The sequence below is a fragment of the Lucilia cuprina genome, chromosome 2 (assembly GCF_022045245.1).
Source record: "Lucilia cuprina isolate Lc7/37 chromosome 2, ASM2204524v1, whole genome shotgun sequence".
In the NCBI taxonomy this organism is placed as follows: domain Eukaryota; kingdom Metazoa; phylum Arthropoda; class Insecta; order Diptera; family Calliphoridae; genus Lucilia; species Lucilia cuprina.
The window spans coordinates 37,692,563-37,713,346 of NC_060950.1; the positions used below are offsets into that span (position 1 = coordinate 37,692,563).

At 29.0% G+C, this 20,784-nt stretch overlaps 1 protein-coding gene across 1 annotated transcript in view; it reads left to right on the forward strand.

Annotated features, from left to right (window-relative positions):
- Positions 1-17,825, forward strand: part of LOC111676186 (homeobox protein aristaless) — a 41,834-nt gene extending 24,009 nt beyond the window's left edge. The window contains exons 2-5 of the mRNA XM_023437107.2: positions 6,788-7,117; positions 14,269-14,314; positions 16,183-16,448; positions 16,517-17,825. Coding sequence (XP_023292875.2) covers positions 6,840-7,117; positions 14,269-14,314; positions 16,183-16,448; positions 16,517-17,030 — 1,104 coding nt within the window. The 5' untranslated portion in view covers positions 6,788-6,839 and the 3' untranslated portion in view covers positions 17,031-17,825. The remainder of the gene's footprint in view (positions 1-6,787; positions 7,118-14,268; positions 14,315-16,182; positions 16,449-16,516) is intronic.
- Positions 17,826-20,784: the final 2,959 nt, after the last annotated feature.

Genomic DNA, 20,784 nt, shown 5'->3' on the forward strand with positions numbered 1-20,784 from the left:
CAATTAAACTTACTAAACGTGAATGCTACGAGGCATGTGCAACAAACAAACTAACAACTCAATATTAAATAAACGACTACAACTACTGCAACAATGACAACAACATTAACAATATTAACATGAACATTAAACAGCAGTCAACGTCAACAACAAAAACAACTTCAGCAATAAAACTTTCAAAGTTATGCACTTATTAATAAATTTATTTTTTACTATATTTAGTCATATAACTTTATTAGCCACAAATATTTCTTGGAATGATGATCGGTAATTAAATGTTTATGTTTATTTGTTGAATTGTTGTGTTTTATCATCATCCACTCCGTGTTTTCTTTCCTTTGATGTTTATTACTTAACAAAAGAAAAAAACTAACAAAACAAGAAGAAATATGCAACTCCAAGCAAAAATTATTGTGGGAATTATTTGTTTCATGTATTACAAGCCGGCAAAATACCAGATGACCAATTGATGAAAACAAGATGTAAAAAGAAATACATAATTAAATAAATTTTACATTACGATAATTATTAAGTCATTAAAATAGTATTGATATTAATTTTCTGTAAAAATACAAGCTGCAAGTGTTTTGTTTAATTTAATTTTAACATTTTTTATAAATATATATATATTTATTTGTTAATGCTATATTTTTTATGTTTAATTGCATTTTTTGACACGAGACCATACATCTAGTTTTTTGTTACTTTAAAAAAAAATTTTAAATAATAAAAAAATAATTAAATTTTAAAGGCATAAAGAATAACATTTATGTGAACATTAGTTTTATAAATCCTTTATAAGTTTAAATCAGTTCGAGAGAACAATTGTAATTTATGCTCTTTTTCAAGAAAAAACAATATTATTAAAAATAAATAAAATCCAACAACAATAAATAATTCTAGATTTCTCTTTTTGAAGAAACAGCAAGTTATAAAGAATTGTTAAAGAATACCATACCAGTACCTTGTAGTTTATATTATTCCCTTGTAATCTTATTAAAATTATACACGATTATTTGATCTTTAATCACATACAGCAGCAGTTAATGAATTTGTACGTGTCCGATCGATCGATCTGTTTGTATTACACACTTGCTCGAACGCTTTTGCATGCTGTTTAGTTTGTTAACATAAAAATTAAAGATTGAAATATCAGCCAACAACCAATAATCATCACTTGTTGCAACCCAACACCATGGGAAGTTTTATTTGGCGTTTATTATTTTATAACTCAATTTCGGGTGATATTTTACTTGTGTACATAAAAAAATCTTAAAGCAAACAAAACAAATTTATAAAAAATTTTATCACAAAATGTAAAACATTTCCATATTAAATTAACGATATATATTTCTTTAAAAATCAAAGAGTTAAATAGATAAGTTTAAAATTATAGCAGAGATTTCATTTGCAATCATAGAATCGATTACTGTTCCACATACACACTTAATCTGTGTTATTCTTATGTTATTCAAACATTTTCATTGATTGTAAAAATAAGTTAAGTAATTTTAAATTTTTTCGCCATCCAGACTTCGTTAGGTTTCAAAATTAGCTATGAAACGACCAATTTTTACATACGAAAAGGCTCGTAGGGATAAGTTTAAGAGGCATTGCACAACTGCCCTTAAAGCGGTGCTCTTTGATGCTATTAACAATTATGGGAGACTTTCAGTCTTCCTTTTTGAAAATTTTTACCTTTTGATTCTCAATTTAAGCTATGCTAGATGTATCAGATATGGGCTGTCGCATATCAGACGCAGAATATGTCGGGAACTTTGCTACACTGATCCCAGATAGAATGTTTAAGTCAAGGGTAACATTAGAGCAAATACACTTAGGAACTCATTGCTACATGGATTTCTCTTAATTTTGGAAACAAATTGAGCCTAGATTTATTCGCATAAAAATAAGTCCTGGAATCTGAGATTTCGAACATTGGGTATCAACAAAAAATTTTAATGAAAGGAAGCTCCCAACACACCCGATAGTGACCTAGGTATATTTCTTCGGATTTGATCTAAATAAAACTACCTTTCAACTTTTCCTAAAGTGATAATCGTTTTAGATATTTCCAAGATATTTGATAAGGTGTGAGCATGTTGCACTATTATTTAAATTATTTGTTTAGGTGTCGACGACGGTACTTACCGGAAACTATATGGTAAGAGATTCCATAGATTTGGAACGCTAATAATTATCTGGAGCGCGGTCGAATAATTGGGTGCATTTCACTACCAAATTTCTTCTCCTTCTAATCTCCCTTCCAATCGCTATTCTCCATGTACCAACACAATGTCCTCTATAAATTTACGTCAATCCATGAGTGCTTATTAAACACAAATCATTTTGAAAAATTTCCACACCATTTGTGCTATAATTTTTAAACAGTTGCGTTTGAAATATTTACCGTGTGTCTTGTTGCATTATTAACACACATTTCAAGCAATTCATGTTCTTCGTGTTGCTATTTCACACTTGACGTAAATTAAAATCATAATAGTTCATGAACTTATTAGCAGTTTCCTGTTAATATTGCCACCGAAATACACTCTTACCGATTCATTCCAAATATTGTGAGAGTGTAAGTAAATGCAGAAAGAGGAGAAGAAACATTGATTTCCTCTTAAGGAGGTCATAACATCTTGTTTCTTCTCTTTTGCCAAAACGACCATTTATACACATACATACACATGTATGTATATTTGTTAAGGTGATTGTGGTAAAATATCTGTGGCAGTTGGTTGGTAATATCAGTTGTCTGCATTAAATAGCGATGATGCAACATATGCTATAACTAACAATTGCATCACATTCACACACATTTACACTTGCATTAATTCTTCACATTCACATTTACATGGAGTAGAAATATTCGTACGTAAATACATTTGCATCTTGTAATCTTAATAGAAATGTTAAATTTACTCTCGTATCAACGAATTTGATCGTACAGCGATCATGTTAAATTTTCTTTTCTTTATTTTATTTATACGATTATTGATTCGGTATTAAGATGAAGTTTTGTTTTTAAAGTTTTTCGTTTTGTTGTTGCTGGATTTGGATGTTGTATAAATTATAGTCAGTTATTAATGAAGATACTACCATACAACATGATGTTGCAGTCTGTCATCAGTAAGTAAGTGAGAAAGTGAGTAAGTGAGTAGTGTGGCAATATACACCACGTACCTTGTGATATGATACACTTACATATTGTTGAATGCCACAAAACATGCTCCAGATAAATTGTATGTTTTTGTAATACACACATAGATTTACACGCATTTGCGCATTTATCCGATTGTTTTTATATCCGTATCTTAAAGATGTTCTGTTGTTGTGGTGTTTTATCTGTCTGTCCATTAAGGTTGGTGTTAAGTTTTGTTTATTTGTTTGTTTGTTTTTTTAGTTTCTTTTGATATCTTTTAGTGATTAATGAATGTTTTACCATAACATCGCGTAAAAAAGCGATATGTTAAAAAAACAACACAAACAAAAACGAAAACGGCAAATATATTGTAGCTTCTTTGGCAGTTATCATGTTGTTCCTATTGACAGGCATATTATCATATGAACGTGTTGCGATTTAATGACTTACATTGAGAACGAGTACGAGTTATCATCGTATTCATGAATTCATTCATATATGTATTCATATGAATGAATAATGATGATAGTAAGTTGAATGCATGTAAACAGAACCTTTATTTAACACTTTCAATGTTAAATAAAAAAATCAATTTTCTCTTGTTATTCTAACTAATTAATTTTATTTGTTCAGATTTCAAGCAATATTTTGTGATGTACTACTATATGGTTCAGTGGTGTTAATTGTTTCGGTTCATAATTACTACATTTATTATTTATTGAATTTTAGTAGTATTCTAGTTCTAAAAATTAATTTAATTCCGAACAATTTATTGAACTTTCAGTGTTAAATATCGAAATTTAAAAGTGTCAAGATCGTGCTATGATGACTTGTTATGGACTGAAATTAATCATTTGAACTCAAGAAATCTTAAGTAAGGGAAAAGAGTGTTAGGTGGAAGCTATGCCATAGTTAAAAAGGCTTACTTTTTTATAATATTTGAGACTTAATTTCAGAATTTCTTCGTCACATTTTGGAGATATCATGTTTTGAATTTAAAAACACATATTTGGACATATATGTTATAAAATCATTTTTGTTGTCTCTAAAGTAAAGGGTTAATTTCGTTTATATTATATTTAATAATTAATCATAACCTTAGATTTAAGAGAAGCACAAAAAAATGTTAAACAATTCAAAAACTGCATTTTTGTTTAAGATATATCGAAGAGGGAACACGTACTTTTAACTCAAAGTAGTCAAATTTAGCTTCTAACATAACACATTTTTTAAATACCGGTGTCTTTGCGCCATAAAAATCCTATTTAATAGAGATAATTATAGTCAGATAAAGTACTCATCGGGATTGATTTAAATATGAATTAGGAATATACCAGTACTTAAACTTTAATACTTCCTCTTTGGTAAATGGAACTGCCTAACGTACTGATTATAAACTACAAAGTTATTACATTTTTCCTTAATTCGATCATTTTTGTGAGTAGATATCCTTATTCAGAAAATTAGTAATTAAATAGTACATTTTAAAATGGATAGCATCTATAGATATATAATACAACCTTTGTCTTGAGTAAGAAAACATATATGTATTTTGGTAGATATCCTACTTGCATCTCACTAAGCGACCATAAAACGACTAAAGTAAAAAAATTAAAAATTAAATAAAAATTATTTCTAGGACATCGTTTTTAAAAGTTAGGGCAATTGAAATGAAATCTTCCATATGTTTGAAAATTACAAAAAAAATATATGTATGTGAACACATTGTTTTTTTTAAGCATCATTAAACACTTGATGAATATTCCTTTACTATTTTGCAATCTTTATTTGGGCATGCATTGAAATTAAAATAATTATGAAGGATACCCTATATGCATGATGGACAGCTACACCAATCATTACCTATATCATTATCTATTTATAAATTGTAAAAATGCATTTATTCCTTTTTTAGCGCAGGTTAAATGATTAATTTTTGCAAACTACTAGAAATGATGGCTCTTAAATATATCGCTTTTTAAGGAAGTACACAGACAGACACAGTGGGAGTGGGAGAGTGAAACGGTGTAAATTTTTATTCTTTAATTAACATTAAAAAATAGTTTAAACTTTCAATAAAATATCTCCTCATCCCTGGCATAACTTAAACTAATGTGATGTTGTTACTGTTGTTTAATGGTGCATAATTGCTTGTAGGTATTAAAATTGAAGAAAATCAATTAAGTATCCAGGACTCGAAACGATTCCAGCATCAACTTCATTATTTATGCAAAAATTCATTTGTTTATTTATACAATAAATTCAATTCAGTTTGTTGCATGTATAGGAAGAGTGTCTGTAAGTTTATTTGTATGTGTTGATTGGTCGTGTGCCTTTCGGATAGTTTTCATGGAATTCATTTTAGAGACGTTTTTGGAATGATGCTGTTCACGCATTCAATAATGTGTTGAATAGCAAATGGGATTGCATGGTAAATTTTTATTTCAACATTCTCGTACTTAATAAAATCTGAAATGAAAATCCAGTCAACAATTTCTACTTGAAGTAAATACATAGTAAGGTTCTTGTTGTTGTTGCTTCCAAAAGTGACTGAGAACAGAAGATTCGTTTTGCTCATTTATTTAATTATTTATGTATGTATTTCTGAAACAGCCTGACTGTCTGTCCATCCATCCGTCCAAGTGTCTGTACCTACTCCTCTGTCCATCATGTGTATATATGGTTAGCTGGACAGTACATTGTGTGATGAAGGAGTTGCACTAATGTATGCGTGGTGTTTGAATAAAGCGTGACTTAAAGTTGTGAATTGATATTGTTTGTTGTACACCTTAAAACAAATTGTTTGATACCTCAACCTGACAACTACAGCAGCAACAGTAACATTGCGATCGCGTTCACAAATAGCAATAACAGAAAGCCTAAGGAAAATCAGAAAAAATCCCTTTACCACTCTCTACACACAAAGAAACGTACAATGAAATTCTATGGTTAATTGTTAGTTGATGATTAAGTTGTAACTCACAGTTTCCAATGTCGACTTCCATCGACTTTTTGTCTTTGTTGATGATGAGAGTGAGCTGCTGCAGCAGCGGCCCATTCGCTGCTCACGTTAATGTGCCATATTAGTAATTTGGTTTGTAATGCAATGTAGACTCAATTAAATTTTCTGAAATATATTTTATACTCCTTTGACCATGGTGAGATGAGAGTGTTTATTTTTGTTTTTTTTTTTTTCTTAATACAAACCATAAATATAAAAAAAATTCTTTAGAATCATTATTATCATTGTTATTGTCAACCTCATAATGATGATCATAAATATAATGTTTAAAACCAACTTCTACTCATACAATCCTACATATGTACATATAAGTATATTAATAAATATTACTAATATATGAATGTATGTACAACAATATTAAATTTTTATATAAATATAAATACAATTGTATGTATGTATGTATGTATGTATGTATGTATGTATGTATGTATATTTGCAAGACTGACGAGTAGAAGTAGTCACAGTTCGTTAGTATTCATCAATGTCAATCAGTATTAATGATGTAAACAATTAAATATAATAAATACCTGTTGTATTCTCATCATATTGTTGATATGTTTGTTTTTAAAATTATAAATAATTTATAACATTCTTTGGCGTTTATCATCTCATTTCAGTTGAAATTTCTGCATTTTTTATTGCATTGGCAAATTTTGGCCCATACAGATTATGGGCATATCAGAGGAAGTCAAACTGGAGGAATTACCACAAGAAGCCAAACTAGCTCATCAGGATGCCATTCCTGACCGTTCGATTTCGTGTATTGTGACAACTGGTGCTAGTGGTGGCACCAACAGCCCTATTTCCGATGCAAACAGTGATGGCGAATTGGACGATTATGCGCCGAAAAGAAAGCAACGCCGTTATCGCACCACATTTACTAGTTTTCAGTTGGAGGAACTGGAGAAGGCTTTTTCGCGCACCCATTACCCAGATGTATTTACAAGGTATGTATATAGATATTTAGTCTAGATCAAAGTCCCTATAAACCCAGCAAAAAATAACTTCCGAAGATAAGAAAAATTTACTCCATGAATATATTGCAAAATAGCTATAAACATGAAAACAAATGATTCCAAAAAAACTATGATCAAGAAGTATTATAAGAAATAAAACTTACCACTTCTCCCAAAAACAAGTTCAGGGATTTATTCTGTGTCAGTTACAAAAATAAATCTTCTCAACATTCATGTTGTGCAAATAAAAAGTTTGCTTCTTAAGTCTTTCGTTTTCTGTTTTATTATAAAATTACCAACTAATTTACTTTAAAGAATTTGATTCAATTAAATTTCAAATTGTTAAAACAAAAAATAGCATGACATTCAATTAGACGGATAATCCAATTTATGTTTTTTTTATTTGCTGAATATTAAATTTAAACCCAAACATAAACGCAAACAACCATAATAATTAAAGCTTATTCCACGTCATATCAAGGCTAAAATAAACTGAATACCAGACCTAAACAGCTCGTAGATATGTACATTTGAACCTCAATTACTTTTTTTCTTTTAAATTAAAATCGTCGCATTATTATTATGATTACCGGCTAAAAACAACGTAAACAAAAACAGCAATAAAGATAACAAAAGCAAAGAATTGCATTGAAATGAAATGGAATCTTGGCCAGCCCAAGTAAAATCTGTTAAATTTTATGCTCAACTTCGTTTTACAAAACAAGTGATCTTTGTTGATACTCAAACAACATCTACATCCACAGCAACATGCACAGCAATAGCAACAATAATAATAAAGCTGCGAGTACGTTTCATTATTTTTCAATTTATTTACGTGTATGAATGTTTATAAATTGTTGTTTGTCTGTCAGTCAGTCTGCTTGTATGGCTGCGGATATTAGAGATCGTGTGTGTGTATGTGTGTCTTTAATAATTTTAATGTAATTACTATAATTTTTATAATGAATTTCCATGTTTTCTATAATTGAATTTATTTTTAATAAATTTTTACAATGTGATTGGATTTGCCGACGCTCTTGTCGTTGTTGTAGTTTGTGTTGGTTGCAATGTTGTTCTGTTACGGCATCTGTTGCCGCTGCTACCACTTTCAACTAAACTTACTACTGTTGCGCCAACATTTGCAGTTGTCTGGCTAGGCAAAATATGATTATCATTTTGTTTTCGTTTTCAACATTTAATTTTTTTTAATTTTTACTCTGGCCCAACGTGAAGGCGTCTTTTGTGGCCCAAAATATATATAGAGTTTGGTAGTAAATGTGTGTGTTTGGTTGGTTGGTGGCCTAATGTTATTAGAGGTGCAGAAAAGTACTTGAAATTGGGATATTAGTGGTTTTAATATGCTTATTTACCGACCTGCTAGCTGGCTTGCTGCCAGCTTAACTGAGAGGGAGCTGGGCAATTGTGTTTTTCGTATTATTTGGAAGTGACTTTAAAAGGTGCAATTCAATGTGTTGGCTTTGTAAATGAAAATTCAATTTAATTGATTGTAAGTTAAAAAAAAATTACCAAGAATATTTTGTGGTTGTAATTTTATATTTAAACAATTTGCGGTTTATATGATCATGAATGTATAAGAATTTAATTTAATATGTAAGTAAAAATATTAGAATTCATATAGAATTCATATCATGGTTGTATAAGAATTTAATTTAATATGTAAGTAAAAATATAAGAATTCATATGCAATCTGCATATGGAAGTTTGTAAAACTAGTCACGATTTTAATTTAATTAAATGATAAAGAGCCATCGACATGGGGGAGTAAACGAGTTAGAGTTTACAAAACCAACTGGATATCGATATTCAAAACTTTCATATGTGGCTCAGAAATATGTACATTAGACCGACTCACTTTGTATGGAAAGCAAAAACGTGTTTTTGGTATCGCTTTTAAAATTGACTTTGCTTTGTTTTATGATGATTCCCAAAATATTTTAAGTCCAGAGATGACCGTTCGTGATCTGGACCAATAAAATTAAAAAAAGTAATTTTGAATTATTTTCTTTAATTTTTTTTGTGTTTGTGTTTTTTAATCGTTTGAAAGGGGGTTTAAAGCCATGTCCAAATGTCTGCTTATAATTGTCATATTGTAAAATATTTAATATTGTTATGCATAATTTTTCGGACCATTGGACTTGACTTCAAAAAAACCTTTCAAATGATATTAAATATTGTATATTTTGTTTAAGAAATACAGTAAAATTTAAAAAAAATAACTAAAAAGCGATTTTTTTGTAAGCGGTTCAGCTCACGAATGGCCATCGATAGACTAGATAATATTTTGGTAACCATTATAAAACATAACCGTGATTATTTGAAGCTGGGTTAAATATTGAATTTAACTTGAAAAATCGTGTGCTCCATACGATATTTTCTTGAAAACTGTCCAGCTCACGAATGCACAACACATAATAGAAAATATTTTGGGAAACATCATATTACATAACAGCAAATATTTTGAGAGGGGAAACTCAAGCACCATTTTTTGAGACTCGGTCTAATATACGTATTATGAGAGTTAATATTCATATTAATATATTCAACTGTGAAATTAGTTAAACGCTTAAAGCATTAAAAAAATTACATTAATCTCTCTGAATTTAGACTATAATTAATTCCTCATATTTGATAGAGACTCACACATTATGTGATCATGGGGAATAATTATGTTGTTAGTTTTAAACAGTTTGTTAATCAATTATTTAAAATATAAAATATTTTTTAAAGATATTTTATAGGAAATATATTTTAAAATATATAATATAATTTAAAAATAATCTAGGAATTGTGAAGCTTCTACTTACCCACATTAATTATAAAATCAACATTTGTATTATTAATGTTCGCAAATAAGAAGTTTTTTTTCTGCCAAATAACATGCTCTATGAAATTTCAACAACCAAGTTCGAATACGGTAAGTGTTTTTATAACCTACACCTTCGTGAGAGGGGTATATATAAGTTTGTCAATCCGTTTGTAATTTCTATAATATCATTTTCCGACCCTATAAAGTATATATATATATTCTTGATCCTTATAGATAGCGGAGTCATGTCCATGTCCGTCTGTTTGTCTGTCTGTTGAAATCAGTTTTTAGAGGACCCCAGATATCGGCGAAATCCGATGCTTCAATAATTCTGTTAAACATGCTTTCGAGAAGATCGTTATTTAAAATCAGCAAAATCGGTCGGCAAATAATGGAGATATGAGCAACAAACCGAGACAACCTCTGAAAATTTCATAAAAAATGTCATATTTTTTCATGCTTTGTAAAATAAGCAATAACAACACTGTGTATTAGAAAAAGATGTATACGTGTGTGTAGATGTATTTGGTTTTATTAAGCTGTGTATTTTGGTTTGTATGTTTGGATGCTGTTGGCGTCATTAAGTTGTGTATTTTGTTTTTGTGAATTCTGTTCGTGTATTTTGATGTAGGATGGTTTTATGGCGTTGTTCTGTGTTTTTCGTTATGTATGTTTATATGTCTGTTGGTTTAGATGCCTTGTGTATGGTGTATGGTGAAAAGGTTAGTTTATGACACACGTTTTCTTTTTAAATTTTAATTTAAACTTCTAAAACCGATTACGTTTAGAAATGAAGACCTAGAGTTTAACAACTTTGCAATTTTTAGGCTGGAAGTATTGTGTATAAAATCCGGTAAAAAATTTATTTGACATTTTGTTCTTACAAAAGTTATTAACAATTTAGTTTAATTAAAAAAATCGTTTATAATTTCCTCAAATAAAGCTGTATCAACTCACAATTGTATATCTATAAATGAAATATGAATATAAATCACAATCACGGTCATCACAATTGGCCATAGCTCCCGAATAAGTCCCACTAGCGAAAATCACTTAAATGGGCGTATTTCATTGATAAATAAAGCAATCGAGATAAAATTCGACAAAAACATGTTTTGTATAAGTGTCATTCACCAAATTATACAGCATTTTTCCGAATAGCGTAGTAGTGCATGGCTATCATATAAGGACCACTCCCGAAAATCACTTAAACGCAAATATTTTATTGAATTACCTATAAACTTATAAAATTCGACTTGAATATGTAATGTGTCCATATAAACCATTCTACCAATTTCCATATAAGGTCCACTTCCGAAAATCACTTAAACTAATATATTTCATTGTAAAATTAAGCTATCTTGTTAAAATTCGACACACATTTTTTCGGATAGGCCCCTAAGTGGTCATAGCCCCAGTTCAAATACGCATATAGTGTAATATCGGGATAAATTAAATATGTTTTCTGTGCATATCTTTCTATCGTTTTTTTTTTTTTTTGGATCAGTCCATAATTGATCACAGTTTTCATACAAAAACCATTTCCGAAACTTACTTTAAAGCACATCAAAGTTTTTGAAATTGATATAAATACATAATTTTTGTATATTAATCATTATACAGAATTTTTTCCAGATAGGTACATTATTTTTTTATCTTATGTGTCATATAGCAGGGCTTTACCGAATTACATTTCTATTTGTTTGTTTTCGGCAATTCCTTATAAATTAACCAAGTTAATGTTTCTCAAATTCCCGCACAATGTATGGCCTTCCTCTTTAGGGTAAAACAAACTCATGTTACCGGGATCACTAAGTAGCAAACGCAGTATTAAATATACGTCAAGGATCATAGCTGTTATGAGAAACATAAAATCATAGTATGAGAAAATGAAATTAGGCTATTTAATTAAACGTCAAATGAATGTTTTCTCTAATGATCGTCTAATTAAGAGTAAATATAATACGCTTAACCACACCTGACATTGAAAGCAACATAATGCATGTTTATACATACACATGTATTTGTAAAATTTCTTCTGTTTTTATAATGAAAATTTCATTATGATTTTAAGATTCGAAAATAATTTTAAACACCGCGTGTCATTCCCTCTTATCATCCTATCGCTGCTTGTTATCTGCTCTTGATATGCATTTTTAATTTACAATTCATTCACTCATTTATCCAAACACAAAATGGTCTGCTTCCCACCCTTTCTTTACATTTCTCTTGTCCCAGTATCATCATATTAAGATCAGTGGTGAGTGAGTGGCTTTGCCAAGCAAGCAACATCTTGCATTGACTGTGAGAGGTGAAGGAGAAGAGTCTGTTGTTGGTGCTGGTGCTGCTTTCAAAGATACAAACGATAATTGTGTTAATTTACATAAAAGCACATAAATTGGCTTCCTGCTGGTGCGTTGAATTTGTTTAATTAATTAAAGAAAAATACTTTGTTTTAGTTATTTTTACGATGTTGTTGGTGTTTTAAAGACTATTTTAAATGAATTCTTCTTCTTGATGTTGCTGTTGTTCTTGTTGTTGATGTTTTTAATTTTATTTTGTGTGTAGGTTGGCTGGCTGGCTAGCTTTACTGGCTGGACGGCATAAAATTGAAATATTTTAATATGTTTTTAAATATTTTATGCTCTTTGGTTTTTATGTTTTGTTGTTTTTGTTTTCTGTCTTGGTCTGTTTTAATTTTGTGTTTTTATACGGTTTTAAATTGATTTTATGTTAACAAGTTTTCAAATCGATAACAATAGATTAAAGTTGATAAAAACATCATTAGAAACAGATATTGATTTTATCACATAATAATATTTTTATTTCATCAAGACGATAATAACAAATTAAAAATAAATATACACACACGTGCACACTTAGTCAGTTGGTCAGTCATCAATGACAAAATTGAAATCTCTAGCTCTAATTGTCATAGAAGATCGTAAGAAAAGTTTATGATTTTTTAAATAAATTTATATTGCAATTTAAACTAATAGAAAATCTTAAATGATTTTCAAAGTTAACAAGTTTCTAATGATCGCCATTACCACCACTAGTTTGTTCACACATACTACAACTGTGTTGTTGTATTTTGGTTTCATGCCTGTAGAAAATCAAAAGACTTAAGACACAAACATACTTTCCCTTTTTATTTTACGCCATTCGTCGTCATTAGAAACAAGTTTGTTGTTGTTTAAGTCTTTGTTGTTGTCGTTGTCGTTGCAATACGTTCAATACTAACAAGATCAACAACAGCGCTAAACTAATTCCCACATAAAATAAAGAAATTTGCAATTTTCTAACAATTTGTTTGGCCGTTGTTAATTTGTACCAATTAACGTTACGTGGATAAAACAAATAAAACCTTTAAACTTTTAAAGTCTTAATTACGTGCCAAATAAATTTTCTGTCTGCCACTTTATATATAGAGTATTTTTGTGGGCTTTAGTGGTATTTAGTAGCTGGAGTTAAATTGATTACTTTTCATTAAAGACAATTAAAAAGAGAGATATGTTTGTTACACATAAAAATAATAGTCCTTAAACAATACTCAAGATCATTGTAAATCTTAGAAAGTTCTTAACAGGTTTTAGCTGTAATAATTTCACAGTCGTTCACACTCAGCCTCTATTGACTTTTATATCTTAATAAGAATAAATAATTTCCTTGTCTTTATATAAAAGAATTTTCTAAGAAAAAAAAAATAAATTATTTGCGAAACAAAAACTCGAAACAAGAAGTAAAAAGATTTATTGATTTAATTAATGTTAAATTAATAAAACAGACAATTGTTCAATTATTTTTTTTCTATTTTGTACAAATCTCCATGAATTGAACAGTAAATAAAACACGTTTAATGCAAACAAACTAAATGATTTATATCAGAAAAAACAACAAATTAAACAGCGAAAAACAACAATAAAATAATAAATAACTGTATTTCAGCCGGCTGCCACAAATTAAATTAAAACCAGATTCCACTCTCATTTTTATTTTGATCGTTCTTCACTTGAATTTTTGCTTTTGTAACGACTTTTAAAGTGGTGTATCGGAAGATATGAATGTTGGTTGGGTTATTGTGGTTGTTTAAACTGAAACACAGACAGACAGACGAATAGCGTTATAGCTTGAGGGGAAGTTGAATTAATAAATGATGGTGTTCAAAAAACCATTAGATTTAATTAACTTTGAATGCAATTACAAATACAATACAAATGAACAAACAAAATAAATAAAGTTAATAATAAATAAATTAATTATAGCGGTGTATGTTAATTATAGTGTTTTGTTTAATTTTTTTTCTCAATTACAGAGAGGAACTGGCCATGAAAATTGGATTAACTGAAGCACGCATACAGGTGAGTCTTCACTTTTTTTCAATATTTGTTAATTTTAGTCAATTCTCATTTTCAATTTTTAAAATGAAATGTTTGAAAGGATTTAAAATACAAAATCTTTTACGAAAAAATATGAAATTATACTCTTTTTATAGCACTTTTCACAACGAAAGAATTTAATACACTTTAAGTACTTGTTCGTTCTTTAAAATTTGTTTATCTCTTAAATAAAACTTTTTAAATTTTCTAAAATATTAGACTTAAAAACATAAATTTGAACATGCAGGGTCCTAACTGAACAATGGGAACTCTTAGGTACTTTTTCATTCTTTAACTGAGATTTTTTGGATATGCTATTGTGGGGAACAGGAATACATGACACACAGTCCTTATTAAATAAAAATTTCTAGAAGAGGATTTTTGTACTTTTGGATTTTTCTATACACAGAAAATTGAAATAAAATCTTATTACAAAAAACTTGATTTAAATTATTTTATTAATTGAAGTTCAACCTCATCAAATTTGTATAATCGGGGGTATGGCAATATAGGGACTGTACCATATAATGAGATAATTTTAAATATTTTTAATTGACATTGGGTAAAAAGAAGAGTGTGTGGCAAATTTCATTATATTATTTTGAAGATTGTAGGCGCACAAAACTTACATATACAGATGGACGGACAAAGTTCAATCGATTCAGAAGGTGATTCTGGTATACTTTAAGGTGAATGTAGGACTAACATTTTAGGCGTTTAAACATCAGTAATTTTTAAAATTTTAAACTTTCTATTATTATAATAAAACAGAATCGGGTAAAAATATCAATGCTGTGCAAATAAATTTCTATAAAATTTATATGCAAGGGTGTTAAATAACATAAATTGCTCTATTTGCATGTGTATTATTTTTTTACATATTAACCTGATAAATGATGTCAATTTTGTTTGGATTGAAACGGTTTAAAAAACATAAAACTAAATGTAATACTTATATGTGTCGTTCCAACATTTAAAAATCAACTTAAAGCAATCATTAATTTGAAATAATTAACTTACTCAATGCATTTTTTAACATTTGATACGGGTTTAAATCAAATTCAACATTAATTAGTTAAAATCTGACGTACATATAAATTATTTAAAATTTTCAACAATAACAATATTTAACAAACGAATGAACACAAGAACTAAAATAAAGAAAAAATATAATTGATTAGGGTTTCCTATAGCACATTATACAATGAATAAACAAGGAATAGGGAGGGAAAGAGCAATATACCTCACAGGTCAACCACATACTAAAGTGACTTAAATCGGCTATATAGAAGTATTAGCTGGAAAAAGTTTTTGACCCGAGTAAGCAATTTCAATAAAATATCTCAGTTACTCTCATTACAAAAAAATGCATTTTCCTTATGTATTTTTAAGATAAATATAATATACAAATATAAAATATGTGTATGTTTTAATAAATAAATTAAGTAAAACATTAATTTTCAAAAATCTGATATGTAGGTATATACATATATTATTTCTCTAAAGTTAATTGAAACGTTACAAAATAACAAAATATTTCTTATGTAAAAAATCCCAAGAATTGCAAACCCTTCTTTGCAACAACATGAAAATAAAAACGAAAAAAAATTACAACAAAACAACCAACGCCAGACCGCAATACTTGAATAAAGTTAATTAAATTCATGGAAAATAATTAAATTACAATTTAATAACAAATTAAATTAGTTTTTTTTGTTTAGTTTTAATGAACAAAAATGTTTATGGTTGTTTTTCCATAATCAATTTTTAATTTGTAATTAACAGTAACAGATGGAAAAACTGTTTTTCATAATGTATTTTGATAAATGAATTTAATTTATTTCTTCAAGGTATGGTTTCAAAATCGTCGTGCCAAATGGCGTAAACAGGAAAAAGTAGGACCTCAGTCGCATCCCTATAACCCGTATTTACCTAGTGGACCAGGTTCTATGCAAACGGTTGTCGGTTCAACATTACCACCAAATCCATTTACACATTTGGGTTTCGCAAATCTACGCAAACCCTTCGATGGTTCAGCAAATATAGCAGCATTTCGGTATCCACACTTAGCGGGAGCACCCATGCTGCCGACGGGTTATTTTAATCAATTTCAAAGGTAAAATTTAACACTAATAAAAATGGAAAATTGTTACTATCCTAAAAATGTTAATTTTCTCCTTATAGAGCACCACCACATATGCTGCCACCAGGAATGGCTTCCATGTATTCACCTTCGACCTCATTCCAATCACTATTGGCCAATATGACCGCAGTACCAAGACCACCACCGATGCAAGTTAAACCACCCATGCATATTGGATCACCCGATTTGCACTCGCCCAACCATTTGATAGCATCACCACCCACTTCCCCTTCCTCGGTAACCTCACAAACAGGACCAACAGTACCACCGCAATCACAACATTCCCCTGGTCTTGGCTTGTCCCCAATGTCAGCCCATCAATCAATACCACCTGGCGTGGCAGCACCACCACCACCTAATGTACCACAATCTTCGATGAGCCACCATTCTCCCCAACATCAGACAGGCGCTCAAAACACAAATGCCATACGTTCCTCAACGCCACCTGAAGATCGTCGTTCCTCTTCGATTGCTGCTTTGCGTCTTAAAGCTCGTGAACATGAACTGAAACTGGAAATGCTGCGTCAAAATGGTCACAGTGATGTTCTCAGCTAATAAAAATCATCATGCAAAATTCAGCCTAAATGTTTTTGCAGGCAATTGCTGTGTGAGATGATTAATTTATTTGAAATAAATTAATTGTTTAATGACTTCCCACTTATATATATGTACTTAATTATACATTAATCAATATTTAATTCTTTCTTTATAATCGATGTTAATAAGTTATTGCTAAAAAAGAAATGAAAAAACTAACAATAGTTATTCAACAATATTTTCTTAATAATGGGAGTAAACTAATGAATTAAATTAATTTTAAATGTTATTTATATTTTAATTATTGTAATTAAATAAAGTATACGATTTTCAATCATCTCTAGAACTGATAACTAGGGAAAAATTTAAATAATAATTATATATTCATACAAACGTATAGACATGTGTGAGTAGATAAAATAATTTATGCATTTTTAGTTAGTCTTATTACTTAGATAGTGTGTAATTAATTTAAAATTTATTATTGTGGAAATAGTTCATTAAAACTATTAAATTAAACAAGTAATTCAACACATACATACCAACATACTTACATCTACAAATGTATGTATCTGTACACTACAAATATGTAATCAATTATTACTTAATAGTCATAGACATTACATAGAAACAAAGAAAATATAATTTAATTTAATTAATATCCCTTTAATTCATTAGAATATTTTATTTTTCTCATTTCAATTTAATTAATTTTTAAATTATTTGGCATTTTGTCATGGCAAATTATAGAATGCAATATCAAAGACTTTATTTATACAATAAATAAAATGTTTTGTAATATTCACAAAAGAAAATTAAAAATAATTCGATTTTTATTAACAAAGTACTTAGCAATACCCAGCAAAAACTTTCATTACCAGGTAATGGGTTAAAATGGTGATGTATGTATGTCATTGGAGGGAAGTATGTTAATAGGTAAGTGGTTACAATTGCAAGTTATTACTAAGTTTTTGCTGGGTAAGTAAGTATGGAAGTATTTTTCATCAATATGGCCTAAATTCTGTATATGTTTTGTAAAATGTGATAAAATTATAATTGTGTTTGCATTCAAAGCTATGCTTGTGTCTTAAGTCTTTTGTTTTGTATGTAACTTTTTCATAGATTTGCTACATTTTCTTCATTTCTCTTTTTCCTCTTGCTACATGAGTAAATAATTGAGTGTATGTGTAATTGTACATGTATCATTCAGCTGGCTTTTATTTCTTAATTTCATTTTCAGTCAATTAGCCACATTAGAGACGGCGTTTATGCGCTTGAGATAAATTTTACTCTACTACTCCATCTACGTAACACATACATACGTACATACGTACATACCATAAAAAAAAATAAAACACTGAAACATACAAAAATGTAAGTATACATATAAATGATGATATTCCCATCTACATAGTTTCTTTATTTTCTTGTTTATTTTATTTCTCTTCTTCATGATTACAAAGGCGCCAACAAAATTCTTAAATTTAAAAACAAATCTGTAAAAAAAACGTCGAAATAAACCTTAAACCATTTAGGGCCATTTAACATGATTAGTTTTCAATAAAAATAAAAGTTACACTATAATGACATTGGGCAGGAAAAAGTGGAAATTAATGAAAGATTGATTCATTTGAATTTTTTGTAAATAATTTAATAAATTTTAGTACCGTTTGTTTCTGTTCCAAACATATAGGAAAAGGTAAAAACCTTTGTTTTAAAAATTGTAGGAAAGACGTTTGTTCTTTAAAGTAGTTTTCGAAAACAAAATATAAGTAAATAGATAATTCATTTTTTTAGTGAATTTCAATATTTAATATTGCCTCGCTTTCACAAAGCGTCCCAGCCAAAAATTGTCTACTTTTGATAATATCGAGCCCTTTTTGCAAAATGGACGTAAGCGACTTGATTTTCGATTTTCGTTCTTTTATAGAAATCGATAATTTAGGTCTATTAGCATCATCTCTGAAAATTTCATAGCTATAGATCCAATGGTTTCAACTTTACAAGAAAAAGAAAAAAGACGTAAGTACACATTTATTTTCTGTTTATGAATTTTGTAAAACTTTTTTATATATATTAAATTTATATAAAAATTTAAACAAATTAACGTATTAAATTTGTTTGTGAATGAAATGCCATTTATCTACGTATACTTGTAATAAATTCATGTAATTATCACTATGCCATTACAATTTTAGTGCTAAAATTTATAATTTTTTATAACTTTTTATGAATTTAGTTCATTCTAATTACTAATTACCTTGCATTTATGTTATTACCATTTAACCAACTTTTATATTTGGTTGAAAATTTGTGGATCTCGGAAGGCGGACCTGTATATGGACTCTTAATGAATCAATAGACCCAGAATTTACTTATTTATTTGATATAAGGTGAATTATACTACCATGTGTGGATATTAATGTGGACATCAGGGTGTTTTTCAGAATATGGCCTTTAATTTTATTTGGGCAATCGTGGACCGAGGTCTATAGAATTTAAACGCTTGATTAATTTTAAAAACAAATGGTTTTTGGGGACTAAGTGAAATCATGAACCGTTCGGAACCTATCCGGTTTTCAAAAAAAATTCGGACTTACAGACATCGCTAGATGATCTTAAAAGCTAATAAAAAAGTATTTATTACACTCTTAAATTTCAGATTTCTACAAAGATATACACAAAAAATTATTTATTTAAACAGAGAATTTAGGCGTAACTGCCTCAACATTGTTTATATCACAAAAATTTATTTCGGCAAAAAAGACGTATATAGCGTTATAATAAAATCGAAACAAACCGAATCCCATATTTTAGATGTAATAGTCATTAGTAACGGAGTTTTGGAGTAAGTTCTTCGAAGATAAAAATAATGCTCTCCTGTAAAATTTTGTTTTTGTCGGTTACGTCTTTTGTGCGAAAAGGGCTCGATATGTAATATTGGTAATGTGGTTATTAAATATGTCATTATAAATAACATTATTTCATTTTGTTAATTAAGATTTGTAGAAAGTTGTCTAGAACACCTGGCGAACAAACAAAAATTGAAAAGCGAATCAAAGTTGATATCATATTTCATATAGCACTGAATACTAATAAACACATGCCCGGGTTTATGTTGGGTAATGACGGTAAGCACATTTGTAACCAATTATTTCTTTAACCTCGAGGAACAATAATAAGTGTTTTACTTAACCCAAAAGTAAATAAATATCAAAGATAATTTAATTTTCCAAAATATTCAACATTGATCAGTAAAATTTATATCATTCATTACTATAGTTAGGAGGGTGTTATGCATTTGTGCTGATATTCGTAACATCCAACCTAAAGTATACCATTCGGCTCAAAATCACTTTCTGAATTGATTTGGCACATACCTACTCTTTTGTCTTAAGGATGAAGCATATTAAAAATGGTTAAAATCACAATATTGTTAAATGATCTTGTATCTCCACAAAAATTGTCCAAACATAGTTCTATAAAAGTAAGACCAAATGATACTGTCGGACACCACTGTATGATAAAAGACCAATGACAAGAAGACCCGTGTCTTCAGGGTCAGGGTCAAGCCTCGGTGTCATTTTTGAAAAAAGTGAGCATTTTCTCACGCTCATATCTTGCAAACCGTTCGGAATTTTGATTTACTCTCTGAGGAAATATTGTTGCTCTTATCACAAAGAACCAAAATTGTGAACATATAAAGTAAAAACGCTATCTTCATGATCATAATCTTCAAAAATTAAATTTGTTTTACATTATTTTCCTTTTC